General features: G+C 37.2%; 1 protein-coding gene across 1 annotated transcript in view; it reads right to left on the bottom strand.

The window, feature by feature from the left end:
• Positions 1 to 727: 727 nt before the first annotated feature.
• The window catches only part of LOC139130281 (uncharacterized), a 331155-nt gene continuing 315420 nt past the window's right edge, over positions 728 to 16462 (bottom strand). The window contains exons 22-24 of the mRNA XM_070696034.1: positions 16328 to 16342; positions 15310 to 15345; positions 728 to 930 (exon numbers count right to left, since the gene is read on the bottom strand). Coding sequence (XP_070552135.1) covers positions 728 to 930; positions 15310 to 15345; positions 16328 to 16342 — 254 coding nt within the window. The remainder of the gene's footprint in view (positions 931 to 15309; positions 15346 to 16327; positions 16343 to 16462) is intronic.

The following is a 16462-nucleotide window of genomic DNA, read 5'->3' as shown; positions in this document are numbered from 1 at the left end:
AAAAAAATTTCTTTTTCTCTCTGGCAGCTAAAGATGGAAGTTTCAGATTGCGGAATTACAATTGTAAATAGGCAATGCGTTATTAAAATAATACTCTGTTTATGCTGTCTTTGTCTTTCTGTGATCCCCTATCCGCAGGAACATACGTAATGCATTATATGAGACTATACTTTTATACTCACTCATTTGCTCCATTGCCTTGGATTGTCCTGTTATATGTCAAAGAGAAATGAGGGAGTTTATCTTTAACATTGTTTGTAAAGAAACATTTGCAAATAATGTGTTCAAGTGACTATTGAAACAGTATAGAGCAATTCTTTATGCGTATTAATATCATGGCTTTTTTGACGCTAGAGCAATCTGTTATTTTTTGTAATTAATTTTTGTTGATAGCCATATCTTGGACTTCAAAAATGTCCACGTCGCATATCTCACAATTGGCAATTTGGCAAAATCGATAGAAAAAAACAACTTGTTTATACGGAATAAAGATATTACTGAAATTTTGTACTGTATAAGTTGTTGTGTCATTTGCTATGAAAATTTGTCGAAACAACGCGTTGTACGCTGACAAAGAAAATGTCCTTGAAATATTTAAAGGAAGTCCACTTTAGGAGAAGTAAACGTTAACCTGTTTTATCGTTTCAGTTTACACCGTTTTTTACCATACCTAAAGGAATGATAATATGATGATTCTCCGTAGCGTTTTTAAGAAAAGAAATGCCCTTTACGGCGGTGTACTTTCATACCGACAAGAATAGATGGAGGACCTCATTCTTATCCTACGACAGTACTTTTCCAGGACAATCCTAAGATTTGTAGCTACCACATCATCCAAATTCCCATCCATGTAGCTGAGTGAAACATCAGTAGCAGCTTTCATGATGAAGAGCAGGGAGTACTTACTCTCATAGTGTTCCTCTCTCCTTGCTGCAATTAATATAAAAAAGGAAATGGTTCATCTGTCTTGACATGGCGCTTACAATAATCTTCATATATTACACAAATTACACATACGTACAAATGATCACCCACAACATCTTAATATAATCAGCATCGTCGCCATAGCATGTAAAACTGTAAGAAGATTGGCTTTTGACTTACATGTGAAATCTTAGAAAAATAGAACAACATGGAAAAATAAGAACACATTTCGATTTTGTCGTCTTAAATAATGAAATGTTAATTAGTATAGCAGAAACAAATATTCAGGAGGCTATTGACACATTACAGCAGGACAAATTAACGATATCATCAGCATATAAAAGGTTATCCAGTTTAATATTTCACCACGGAAGCAATCGATATTTCTCAGCTCAAGCAAGTCAGTGTGCTTATTAAAAACAGTTTTCAAGAAACGTGAGGACAATATACCCCTGGTCATAAACCATACAAAACAGAAACCGTTGTGGTGAGCCTCATCCAAAGTAATTTTTGATGATTGTACCAAAATACTAACAATCTATTAAAAGGACAACTCTATCTATTAATTTACAAAATCAAGTCCAGTGATTCTCCCTATTAATACATTTGTAACGTCTAAAACAAAGGTACAGAGGGGTGCTGTGTAGTTTCTAAAATTCAATAATTTATTCTATTAAGAGATATAGTGGAATACCTTCCGTGCAATCAACCTAATGATCACTTAGGACGAAAATCTGACGCAATTTGCTAATCATATGTATGACATACAATTACATATGTTTGCAATTATTTTCTTATCTAAGGGAAATTAGACGGTATCCATCATACGGGATGGCATATAATCATGTGCATGTGAAGAAGTAAACTTAATAGATAACAGAATATGGAAACGCTTGTGCGCCAACTGCAGATGTTCAGTTGATAATCTATCTGGCGCAAATGACTTGCCATTTACAAATTTGATAATTGAGTTACTAATGACAGCAGAAGAGAGTGACAATCATTTCATCATCAAAAGAAACAACACAAAAATATCATCTTGCACATAACGTTTGTGGATGTGGTCAGTAACAGAGAAGAACAGCCTCACCAAATGTATCCTCCCACATAATTGCAATTTATAATGCCCATTAAAATCATCAACAACGATGAGAAAGGAACATTCTTCTAATGTTGTTATACATTTTTCACAACTGATACACATCTTTGATACATAGAATATATGCAAGAGCGCTGGATCTCATTTTAAACCCACTGTTTGTGCATACCTTCAACATATAATGAAACTTTGCACGAGATTTTCTCCTGATATTTCCCCGAAACATCGAATCTTGGTGTGGACTACCAGGCTCCCGCATAAATATAGATACACGGCCAGAAGTTAGCATGGCAATCCTTTATATGTTGATTTCAGCCCGTAATAGACTTATTAAGAGAGTTACACTGGGACTTAACCAGAATTATTTGCATAAGCAGCTAATCAGAGAGCGTCAACAATATCATCTTAGACATTTGCCATGTGTAAATCTCACTAAGAGGCTGTATTATGAGACTATAACGTCTAACTAAGTTGACTGTGCGAAGTGTCAAGAAAACATTGCATTAATGGATAATTTACCAAACACCAATCAATGTGTCGAATATTGGACGGTGTAATTTGGTAATAATCTGAGAATGGCCGTCAACTCGGGGAAGCACGCACTTCTACTTGCTCTTCAAGTTTTGGCAATACTCATTAGTTTGAAGTCTGCCATTTCCGTCAACACCCATAATCCTGCAAGTAAGTCTCATATCCTCCCTAGTCCAACTAACCAGGACAGTAATCTCCTGGTGAACCGATGGTCAACACTGAACATTTGTCTCAGCAAAACCCAACGGTCGCGTGACGAAACAAAATGGAGGACTGCCGCAGAGACAAGGAGCGAGCATGCATTGTCTCATTTAACCTTTATCATTATCATGCTGTCTGGAGACATTTCCCCCAACCCTGGTCCTATTGACTCTGCTAATATCACTGGTAATACTTCTGCTCTTAGCTTGTTTTATCAAAACTGTACCAGCATAAAAGGCAAACTACGCGATTTCCAATTGCATTTTGCCGGCGGCAGCTATGATTTCATCACCGTATCGGAGTCATGGCTGGACAGTAGTATATGCGATGCAGAAGTCCTTCCAGATTGCGGGTATAATATATTTCGACGGGACAGAGAGTCGGCACCTACAGCAACGGCGAAGAAAAAACATGGAGGTGGAGTTATGATTGCAGTGAAGGATATTTACAAGGCTCGCCGCCGATACGAGTTTGAAACAGATCTAGAAATTGCGTGGGTGCAGGTATATATGAAAAGCTGTAGTATATTTATTGGTTGTGTTTATATCCCAACATGGGCCAATATGAATACATGGGAGCAGTTTGAATTATCCCTTGAATCAGTGTACACTTGCATCAACAACGACAAAGATTGCGTATTTCTATGTGGTGATTTCAATCGCCGCGACATTGAATGGTCTACTGTTCAAAATGCAGTGCGGCCATCGTCGTGGAATGAACACCTGTCGGACAGATGCATCGAAATAATTAACGAGTTTGGTTTGACACAAGTCAACGCACACAGAACTTGCAATGATCACGTCTTAGACTTGGTGTTTTCTTTCGGTGGTTCATGTACAGCATCCGTCACCGAAAAGTCTGTTAAATCTAATCATGACGCTCTTCACTGTGAACTTAAAATTGTCGGTAAGCGTCACACACTTCTGTTTGAAAGATCTGTGTATAATTTTCGAAAAGCTGACTTTGTACACCTGAAGTCACTTTTGTCATGTATTCCGTGGTCAACAATGCTTGACATTGAAGATCTCGATCAGTGTGTTAGATGTTTTTATGATATTTTAAATAGTGCAATTGATGAATGTGTCCCTAAAATAAAACTTAGAGGGCGCAAATTTCCTCCTTGGTTCGATGCGGATCTAATTTCTCTATTGAAGGAGAAGGCAGATACCCATCGTAGATTTAAAAAGTTTGTAATCCTGCAGACTATGAACTTTTTTCCCAGCTAAGGTCAGAATTTAAAAAGTTGAAAAACATCAAATATTGTGAGTATGTAGAGGAAATCGAATTATCCTCACAACATAATCCCAAACGTTTCTGGGGTTTTGTTGCTAATAAATCGAAATCTAGTTCTATTCCAAAGGTTATGAAACATACTGATTCCGTGTTTGATTCACCGATTTTAATTGCTGAAGGTTTTAACGATTTCTTTGAATCTGTTTTTAGTAAACCTGATGAGTCGAATTTACCTGATGTAACTACTATAAAAGATGACGTCTTGTGCAATATTCATGCACGTTACGATGACGTAATGACATTACTACTTTCCACTGATGTAAACAAAGCTTGTGGAGTTGATAATGTATCTGGTGTAATTTTAAAAAAGTGCGCTGAGGAACTTGCTTTTCCTCTCACTTATATTTATAATAAATCCCTTTCATCCGGAATCTTTCCGACGTTTTTTAAGCGTAGCAATGTGGTGCCAATTTTTAAAAAAGTAATAAGCAGGATGTTAGAACTACAGACCTGTTTCACTGTTACCTTTATTCAGTAAAGTCTTCGAGAAGATCGTTTTTAAGAGTTTATATGGCCATGTTGCTAACGTTATCTCTGATGATCAACACGGTTTTGTTCTTGGGAGAAGCGTCGAGACGAATCTACCCACTTACACAGACTTTATTTCAACAGCGTTCAACAATAAATTACAAACTGATTCAATTTATCTTGACTTCAGTAAAGCTTTCGATTCCATTTCTCATAAACTACTTATTCACAAACTTTCTTCTTTCGGTTATACCGGAAATTGCATTAAGTGGCTTGAGTCGTATCTGTCTGATCGCTCCCAGAGAACTGTCATTGAGGGAAGTTTTTCCAAATGGTGCCCAGTTGTATCTGGTGTACCCCAGGGTTCTATTATTGGTCCGCTGCTTTTTATTTTATACGTAAATGATTTGTCAACATGTGCTCGGTCATCAAATGTTATTTTATATGCAGATGATTCGAAGCTTTATAAACTATCCAGTCAATTTCTGATTGCACATTGTTGCAGGATGATCTTGACAGGGTTGTTTGTTGGTGTTCAACATGGAAGCTTAAGTTAAATATTGACAAATGTGGCTTGATTAGTTTCACTAATAAGACTTAGATGATTCTTTTTAATAACTCAATTAATACAACTCCAATCACACGTTTACGTCAATCAAGGACCTTGGTGTCATACTTTGTGGCTCCATGGATTTTTCCGAGCACATTGATACTGTCGTCAAGAAGCAATGCGCAATCTAGGTTTCTTAAAACGCAATTGTCAAGATTTCCATAATGTAAAGTCGGTGAAGGCCTTGTACATTTCTTTGGTACGGAGCTGCCTCGATTTTTGTTCTGTTATATGGAATCCATGGCAAAAGAACCTAGTTGATAAAGTTGAACGTGTTCAAAAGAAATTTATCAGGTACTTATGCTTTAAACAAAACATACCATACTGTTCTTCAGAGTATAGAAAATTATGCACATTTTTCAAACTATATCCCCTTTTTAATCGTAGAAAAGTTTCTGATCTCTGTTTTTTATACAAATGTATTCATTCTGTGGTTAACAGGTCTTATTTAACACAAATCCCACTGAATGTTCAACGAACTTTAAGGTTTAACTGTCCGTTTCGGGTACCAGCAACCAGAATTAATGTTCGCAAGTACTCTTTCATTCCACGTGCTCTGTCCACTTTTAACGAAATTGCAAAATATAATCCAAATATTGATATTTTTGACAGATTTAGTCTTTTTTAAAACTAGTGTAAAGAATTATTTTTATACATGATCTCGTTTGTGAATCGCAATTGTCTGTTTTTATTGTATATATTGTTTTTATTGTTTATTTTGTGTGATTGTGCTTGTATTTCTTTTTATGTCGAGCGGAGCCTGTAATTGGGATTTTATTCCTGTTGGTCTTCCGAATAAATAAATAATAAATAAATAAATAAATAATAAATAAATAATAAATAAATAATAAATAAATTGATTGAATTTTCAAAAGTGTGTAATTAACGCTACACTCAGACCAGATTGCATAAAAATCTTAGGTATAAGGACTTCACTTCGGGGCTCCAATCCGCTTGGGCTGAACAGAATAGAGAAATTCTATCACAGAATGTCAGAGAAAGATGGCGAGACACGGACATATCAGTGCCTTCTGGAAGCAACTAATCATCTATGATGTAATTATTATGTTTTTAAACCAAGTCATGTAAAATACAGCCTCAAGGCAGAAGAAAGGCGTTGGAAGTCAAATGACTGGGAACTATCACTTGAATGTCCTTGATCAGTTGAGCAACAAGAATGCTATAGCTGAGCCACAGGCGACCCAGAAACTATACTGAGTTTTTCTGACTGTTTCCTCTATCATTTCCTCTCCCTTTCTTCATGCTCTGACTGATCGGAGTAATTAAAATAAATTGTTATATAACCTAACATAGCCTCTGTGACTGTTTATTTATTTCACATCCCATTACAAGGACGTATATCTCTCATACACACATCTTGTTATTAATTAGTCAACACAACTAATCATGCATATCCGTGGACTTATCAGAGGTTGGTAAACATTGGAAAGGTAGAGATGTAAATAAAAAAGGAGAAGGTATGACTATTTTGGAAAACGTGTCCCAAGGACGTCCGTAACTCTTACGAACTCTTATATATCTATGATATGCGTAAACAAACACTGCTCATTATTCAAAATTAAACAGGAAGTTGGATCGGAAGGACCGCCGGAAACGCGCGTGCTTTTCTTTGCCAAGCGCGAAATTCAAACACAACTAAGCAGACATTGCCCTGCTCGATGTAACAAATGACACCAAGAGAGTATCGACCGAGCAAGCAGAAAAAGATCGCCGAAGGGGCCGTTTTATTACGTGGTAAGTTAAGTGTATTTTGTCAATAAAATTATATAGATATATGCTTCACGTCATCTTTTTCGGGGAGTGTATAAGCCAAGTAAAATTTACAAACTGTGTCGTGATTCAAGGCACAATGGCGACACATTAGTAAAGGTGCGCACTGGAGAAAATTTGCCACCCACTGTGAATTTTTTAAAGCAGTCACCATCATTTCTCTGCACTCGCTATATAATTCTATGTCAGCAGGTAACATATCGCGATTTTCCGTTTAAAGTACGTACCAGCAACAGACCTTTGATGCCAAAGTCGGTTGTTTTCTGACATATGCTAGCAACCAAGCTCATGACTTGAATGACTGTATGGCGTCAAAAAGTTAATCTCGCCGCTTAGTTCCTAATAAAAGAGAGTTGGTCGCCACTCGTCCAAGGAATTCATCGATTTTCATTCGTGCCTTATGGTGATAGTGTACAATTCACGAAAGAAGCGGTGCACGGGCTACAAAACTTTGTTTTTTTGGTAAGGCCTAAAAATCGAACAACGAAATGTTCGTTCCCAAAGACATAATTTGTTATATACTTATCTGAATGCAAACTGCTTGTGACAGTACCGAGTTCGTCAAGGTGCCATGTTCTTTTTGTATTTCATGTGTGTCTTCTGTGTCTACGACAAAGGGAACATTTTTCCAACATAGGTCGCTCGCTAGAGTTATATACTGTGACGCGGTAGTGTAGTGTAGTGTAGTATAGTGTACTGTACTGTAGTGTAGTTTAGCATAGTTTAGTATAGTGTAGTGTAGTGTAGTGTAGTGTAGTGTAGTGTAGTGTAGTGTAGTGTAGTGTAGTGTAGTGTAGTGTAGTGTAGTGTACTGTGACGGGGTAGTGTAGTGTAGTGTAGTGTACGCTTAATTTTTTCATTTACATGTAGTTCTTTTTTCTTTTCTTTTCGAATTTCATTTTCGTCACCCATAGGCTATGCAAATATTTTCATGAGGCTATTGGGGAATTTGTTCCTGTCGAAGAGATAATGGCCTTTTCGGACAGCCGTCTTTCTTCGGCACAGAAAGGAGCGATTGTTCGCTAGGTGTACAACACAGTGAAGGAGGGAAAACTCACATGAATGCGAAACGGTAGTATACTTTAAATTGATTCAGAATTTTCTATGCAACATTTAATATTTATATTACAGTTATTACGTCCATATGGAATGGCTGGCACACAGTTTTAATTCCGTCCATCTTCTACGTCGTTGCGAGAACTTTTGACACTGTGTGATTGTTTGTTAGGGCAATGCCTCCACATAACATGCGTGAGAGGTAGAGTGGTGCACTGACGGAGGCGTTTATGATTTTTGTTCACACCATTTCCTTGACAGATGAATTAGTCACGTTTACTTAAATCTCAAAAGGGGCCAAAATACGATGCTTCATAAGTATCCTGATCGACTTGGTTGATCTGACGTGAAAACTTTGGACGTGAGTGAACTTGCATGGCTTCCCCAAGGTCATCATGATAAGGCTCATAACCGAGACAGCGATGCACCCCTAACTGACACGTCGACACTCGCGGCAGAATGGTTGTTCATCGACGATAACATCTTCTACGGTAGCCAGAGGGTCATACGGGAGTTGAAAGTGTATGAAGACTGGACATGGCCCCTTCATATTCTTAATAGAAAGGTACCTCAATGTAATGGTAGACCGACTGTTTTAAGCAGCGACCAACACGAACTCTTATCTCTGTTCACGATTTGAAGTTTGTTCCAGGAGAGAAACAAGATCGACTCAGGGTGATGTTATCGGTAGAACAGAGACCTTACTGAAAAACATTAAAGCCATAGTATTTCAGTATTTCTAATTTCTAACTTTTTTTTCATATTTTTGAATAAAATGACATCCTCAGTATGTGAAAGTAGACCATTATTAATACTGAATCGCACGGTCTGCATGCCCAGCCCGCCTCACAAACGTGTACGATTAACAGTAAAAAGAGTGAAAAATGACTTCTTGTCCGGGCCTGAAGTCAGGCTCTGATGACATACGAAACAAAATGTAATCACACCATCGCGCATGCTCAACCACATCTACGTAAGTTTTACAGTGGCGTCCATATTACCTACGCTCTTCGAAAAGGTCTGATCCATCAAAACTGGTGACTCAGCTAAAAACGCGCGTAAGTTTGGAGAAATTCCGGAAAGATATAAATATGTAGGTGTTTACAGACTGTTCGGACTATAATGAGTTGTGCAAACAAACGTTTTGAACAGCTAAACAAAAATGGAGGCAGTCGATTGTAAGCTTCATGCACTGTATTGCACGTTGTGACCGGCGGTACGGAGATCAAGTTTGCTGAGTGAATTTAGAGAGAAAAACCTATATACATAAAAATTCAATTCTTCACCATCGTAATCATTGAACTAGTCGTTTCTTCCATTATGGAGTATAATTAAAATTTCGTTAAAATAATGACGGGACTGATTCTGCCACGTCTACTCAAACGACGTTTAGTGTACGGCAGGGCTACGCTGCCGGCAACACAGCCGATCAACTTCGCATATCATTGCCGCAATTGAAAACGCTGAGAAAGGAACACATTGTATTTTGAATGCAGTACAAAAGTCATACTCATTAAATTTAAAAGTATTTCCAATAATATCGAACGTAACGAGTATCTTATCTTCACAAGGGCTACTGTAGTACAATTATCGGCGAGCTCCAAATATGGTAGAAGTTCGAACACAAGAGAGATCCCGGCCTAGCTGCAAAGTTGTCCCTTGCGCACCCGGCCCGACAGCAAACTTACCTCGTGGCTTGATTCTGTTGATTACTTATTTTTTGCAAAGTATTCATGATACATATATCTGACTTTCAAAACTGTACAATTTGCTTAGAACTGTGATTTTGGCTGTTGTCCAGAAACGATCGGAGGAAGCTAAGGCAGGCCTCAAATTTGCATGGACAATACCCGGGACAATTATACACGGAGCTCGATGAAAACGTCGTTCACATAAACCTAAATGAAGTGATCAATACAAAACTTTTAAACATCACTTGTTCTGAAAATTTATGAACAATGGTTGTGACCTACGGATTTTACACTGCGGCGTTGTTTTTTGTGTTATGCCAGCTATTAGTCCTGTAAGGCTGTACTACATGGAGGTAGTAGACAGCAGGGCCGGCCCAAGATTGGCGTGGGGCCTGCAGCAAGGGAAAGTTGACAGCGTCCATTGCAGAATGCCCGCGTGTTCGCCTTACGTTTGGGTGGAAATTTACGGCTGTATTCAGAATGCCTATTTGCCGGTATAAAAGCTCAGAAACGGATGCATCAAAAGCCAAGAGTCTCTAATTTCTTAGCAGTAAGTCGTTATGACTCAGGCGTTCGCAGCAGTTTAGGGAGCCGTCATCATTTACGACCTGGGGCCAGAGGAAACTCCGAAATTTGAGTCACACCCCAGCCAGCCATGATGAATTTGAGTAACCCCCTCTCTAACAGAAATTTTGGCTTACCTGAGCCAATGTAAGAATATGTAGATATAAAAGCTCACCTAATAACCAGTCTCTAACCATAGTATTGTTTAATTTGGATGGGTAGCATGTCATAACGGCATGGTTGAATGTCCGAATGGTTGTTTAACTCAAGTCAATTAAAATTCACATTTCTGTGATAATATAAAGGATGAATTCACAACAGCTCAGTTTTGTCCTAGATCCTGTGCACTTATAACTATATCTGTCGAGAACATTTTTCAACGACCCAGCCTCTCCTCCCGCCTCTGGTAACGACTGTAGAAAACTACTATGTGACATCATCATCACCACAGTCGATCCTGATCTTCACTGTCGCTGGTGCCGTTGAGTCATGAACAACGATATCATCCTCATCGTCACTATCTTTTCTTTCGTAATAAGTATTGCTAGAAGTGGCAGGTACTTGTAGTTTTTTGCCTTGCTAAATGTAGATAATATTTATTGTTCTGTTTAAGTATTTATTTTCTTTTATTCAAGGTTGAGCTGCATGTTGCCAACACTGGTTTTTTCAAAGCAATATGTCTCATCAAAGATGACAAGGAAACTCTCTCATACCATATATTTTCAAAATGCAGAGAATCTAAAGTTTATTATGATAGCAGTAGTTTACTCGAAGGATGAAGTGGGTGTATATTTGGGGTAAAAATCCTAAATTTTGGTCTTAATGATAAAAATTAATTAAGTCAAAACTTGACACTTGACACTTGACACCATGATTACACACAATGCCAGAAGTATTTCATACCTTTGTGAATGGCAAACGATTTGTGCAAATCACGGGAAAATGAAGGGAAGAATTGAATCAGTTTTAATCGATTTTTTCAGACAATTTTGTCATTCTCAAACCATAGACAGTATCATTAAACATAGGCTTACCTTGGGTGAGTACGGTCTTTTGCAATTGATGGCAGACAAAACCTTGGAAACACGATGCGGTCAATCTGGCGACAGAACCACGCTTCATCACACGAATTTTGACCCAAATCAAAATCAGACTGGTCCCTGGGAAGTATGTTTACAAGTTTGCCCACATATGAACAACATAAAGGTCAAAGGTTTCAACTTCTGACTTCCTGCTTTACGGACGTCCTAATGCAATGAACTGCACACAAGTCACTGGTAGGGTTTGCACTGTTTGCGACCATATATAAGTTTGAATTTAGAGTAGCCGGCTCTCCTCGGCCATCGAAATACATTTGCTGCAGTAAATTTTGGATAAATGGTCATGATTGGCCCCAATTTAGAAATTTTGAAAACATTTCAGGAGAGCTTCTTACCTTCCAATTTAAGTAACCTTTTCTAACTTTTGTGATTTTGACCAACCGTCAATCCCTGATAAGTCAACGGATTAGCATAATTCGTTGTGTTGACTAATTCATAACAAGATGTGTGTATGAAGGATATACGTCCTTGTAATGGGGTGTAAAATAAATACACAGTCACAGAGGCTCGGTTAGGTTATATAACCATTTATTTTATTTACTGCGATCAGTCAGAGCATGAAGAAAAGGAGAAAAAAAGGATAGAGAAAACAGTCAGAAAAACTCAGTAATAGTTTCTGGGTCGCCTGTGGCTCAGCTATAGCATTCTTGTTGCTCAACTGATCAAGGACATTTAAGTCATAGTTCCCAGTCATTTGACTTCGAAAGCCACTTCTGCCTTGAGGCTGCATTTTCCGTGACTTGGTCTCAAAATATAATAATTACATCATAGATGATTAGTTGCTTCTAGGAGGCATTGATATGTCCGTATCTCGCCATCTTTCTCTGACATTCTGTGATAGGATTTCTCTATTCTGTTCAGCCCAGCCGGATTTAAGCCCCGGAGTGAAATAATTGTACCTAAGATTTTCAAGTAGACTGGTCTGAGTGTAGCGTTATCAGTTTTATTACACACTTTTGAAAATTCCATCAATTACACCGTCCAATATTAAACACATTGATTGGTCTTTGATAAATTGTTTATTGATGCAAAGTTTACTTGACACTACGCACAGTCAACTTAGTGAGATTTACACATGGCTAATGTTTAAGATGATATTTTTGACGCTCTCTAATTAGCTGTTTAAGCAAATAATTCTGGTAAAGTCTCATTGTAACTCTCGTAATAAGTCTATTAGGGGCTGGAATCAACATGTTAAGGTTTGCCATGCGAAATTCTCGCCTTGCATTTATGTTTATGCGGGAGTCTGGTAGTCCACTCCAAGATTCGATGTCTAAGGGAAATCTCAGAAGAAAATCTCGTGCAACGTTTCATTATGTGTTGAAGGTATGCACAAACAGTGGGTTTAAAATGAGATCCAGCGCTCTTGCATATATTCTATGTATCAAAGATGTGTATCAGTTGTGAAAAATGTATAAAAACATTAGGAGAATGTTCCTCTCTCATCGTTGTTGACGATTTTAATGGGCATTATGACATTGCAAGCATGTGGGAGGATAAATTTGGTGAGGCTGTTCTTCTCTGTTACTGACCACACCCACAAACGTTATGTACGGGATAATATTTTTGTGGTTTCTTTTGATGATGAAATGATTGCCACTCTCTTCTACTGTCATGAGTAACTCTATTATCAAATTTGTTAATGGCAAGTCATTTGAGCCAGATAGATTATCAAATGTACATTTGCAGTTGGCGCACAAACGTTTACATATTCTGTTATCTATTATGTTTACTTCTTCACATGTACATGATAATATGCCATCACGTATGATGGATACCGTCTAATTTCCCTTAGTTAAGAAGACAATTGGCAACGTATGTCATTTTATGTCATACATATGCTCAGCAAATGCGTTAGTATTTTTCGTACTAAGTGACCATTTGGTTGGTTGCACGGAAGGTAATCCACTATATCTTCTTAATGAAAGAAATTATTAAATTTTAGAAACTACACAGCACCCCTCTGTACCTTTATTTTATATGTAACAAAACTTATTATTAGGGTGAATCATTGGACTTGATTATGTAAATTAATAGAAAGAGTTGTCCTTTTAACAGATTGTTTGTATTTTGGCACAATCATCAAGAATTTGCTTTGGATGAGGCTCGCAACAGCAGTTTGCTGTTTTTTATGGTTTATGACTGGGGTATATTGTCCCCACGTATCTTTAAAAATATTTTAATAAGCATACTGACTTGCTTGTGCTGTGAAATAGCGATTGCTGCCGTGGCGAAATAAAATATGAATAATCTCTCGGGTACCCTTTTCAAGAATCAATGTTCTTAAACACTCCTATTTGCCACGTGCTTTAAGCACTTATAACGATATTGCAAAGTTGCACTCGAGTATTGACATTTTCAACAGATTTAGTATTTTAAAAACAAGTGTAAGGAATTATTTTTATTCATGATTTGTATGTTCTAGTTATTGTCCTTTGCGTTAATTTTGTGTTTGTCTGTATTTTTATGTATTTTTATGTTTTGCGGAGCCATAATTGGAAATATACTCCTGTTTGTTATCTGAATAAATAAATAAATAAATAAATAAATAAATGTGTGTCAATATATCCTCTTAATACTTGTTTATGCTTTGCTAATCAACATTTCATTATTTAACACAATTAAATCAAAGTGTCTTTTTATTTTTCAAGTTGGTTTATTATTTCTAAGATTCCTCATGTATATATTAAGTCAAAAGCAAGTCTTCTTACAGTTGTACATCCCATGGCGACGAAACTGATTACATTAAGATGTTGTGGATGATAATTTGTTTATGCATTTGTTAATTTGTGTAAATTTGTGTAATATACGAAGATGTTACACTATCATAAGCGCCACATTAAGATAGATGAACTTCAGTCAGAAAAACTCAGTAATAGTTTCTGTGCCGCCTGTGGCTGAGCCAGGATATAAAAGTCAAGGTTCACAATCAATTCTATAGAGCGACTTCGGAAAGGGACTTCAACATACCATCAAACCAAAGTGTCCACGATTTAGTCTCTAAACATACAAATTACATCCATTTCGCAGATCAGTTACTCCCTGGATGTATCACTCTTGAGTGTTCGTATCGCGCCATCTGGCTTTAAGAATTTTGAATGGCCGGCCAGATTAGAGTCCTAAAGTGGCGTTTGTATAACGGAGACATAACATGCGCGCCCAGTTGTATTGCTAAGCTCAAAAGGCTGTCATAAGAGCACGCGCAATAGTCAGAACAACGCGTAAACTCCCATGCCCTATGTTGCACTTCGCTTTACTACAGTGCCGACCTTACTTTACACATAGCCAGTAAGGCTACCAACTCTACTGAGACGAAGACAAATAATCGAGTATCTCCAAGTGTATCTTTATTAAATAGAACAGCTACGGTGAATAGAAAGCCGTCATTCTTAAAGTCGAGATCTTATCAGTTCAGTCCTATTTTGATACGCTAATTAAGTAATAAAAATGAATCAAAGTAATCCTGCCTAGGCTTGTGGAGTAGAGCTACAAGACAATCTTTAATTTTTATTTTTCGGTTTGATTTTTGTAGATGTGAAATTAGTATTTCCCGATTGTGTAGCGATAACAATTTTACGCTCGGAGATGTGTTGATCACTAGAAAACACTATATTGAATGTGATATCTTGAACGTTTTGAGTGTCTTTAACAACAGAGGGCAATGTTTATTCTGAGCAATCTAAAGTTGTGTCGAATAAGTCGTAGTCCTTATGTTCCAAGTTATATCCTCATTATCGACAGGCGTACCAATCTACCACATAGATCGCATATTCGGCGACTTATGAGTTTCGTATAATATTTAACTGACGCTAAGTTAAATATTGAACATTTACTCTTTCTGTGACGTTTCTTTATGAAACATTTTAGGCATATTACTGGTTACAATAATGCTAATATCAATTTCGTACATCTGACATATTTGCTGTAGCCATACACATGCATAAAAATTAGGGTAACAGTTTTATAAGAGTGACAACTAACCTTGTGCTTCTTTAAGTGTCTCTTCATGTCGTTCGTCTGGAAAGAATAGTTATCTTCTGAAGTTAATTAAAATTATGAACAATAGCACGACCTTTTGTCACAAATGAACTGAACATATCGTCGTAGACGACAATTTCTCATAATCAGCACACGATAAACACATGCTTCAAAAATAATTAAATACGAAATGAGACATACTACTGCTGAAGATAGATGTCTCCCCTGTCACCACGAATTGCAGAGATAATGCTGACAAATCATAAACGCCAGACTAAGTACAGTATTGACAGTCCACACTTTAATTAAAATAGTGAAAATAATGATTGCACACATTCCGCAAGTTCATGAAAATGTGCATACGTATTATTAAAATGTACTTTGAAATCTAACCACATTACAAGGACTTTTGTTGCCAAAATACGACCAGCAAGGCCGATATACCTCATAATGCCTAAAGTTATTATTTTCCTGGCCAACAATGTTTTAAAGACATGGGACGATTTGTACTTTATTGGATATCTATTTGAAAAACACTATGTGCTTCTTTCAAAAAGTGTATTAATTTAAATGCTTAATCAACACACAGACACAAACACCCACACTCCATCCCCCCACACACTCATTCACCCTCCACACACAATAAAGATGAGATCACATCATGCGTATTTGGGTACCTCTTAAAAGAGTTTCACGCCTACACGCGATCGTCAGTGCATACAGGTAGATTTTATAGTATGACGTTTGCTCCAGGTGCTTATATTAGCCTCAAATTGTTGTGTTGGGTTTTATGGAATTTTGACAAGTAAAATTTGTTTTTATGTCAGCACTCGGAGACCAACTCAGAACGCTTGTTTAAGAGGTTGGCCTTATCTGCTTTGTTTGTTATAGCACCTCTGTAAGACAACAACAGGCTAAGCCATGCAGTTTCGTTAAAGTTCTCTCCAGATCAGGAAGTCCCTTGTGGCGTGCATAAAATTTTCTATTGACTAAAGTTGGTTAATTCCACAAAATAACTTACGGATCTCCTTCATTGCTGAAATAGTACAATAAAGAGAAGGAACCATGTTACAAGAAAAAATCAAATAGAAGAACTGGTAATATCGTATGAAATTATACTGTCCCACTCACACAATTCAAAATATTCTTTAAACTA

This window comes from Ptychodera flava, chromosome 3, assembly GCF_041260155.1.
Source record: "Ptychodera flava strain L36383 chromosome 3, AS_Pfla_20210202, whole genome shotgun sequence".
Taxonomy (NCBI): Eukaryota; Metazoa; Hemichordata; class Enteropneusta; family Ptychoderidae; genus Ptychodera; species Ptychodera flava.
The sequence above is the reverse complement of the archived record's forward strand: the minus strand, read 5'-3'. Positions and strand labels throughout refer to the sequence as shown.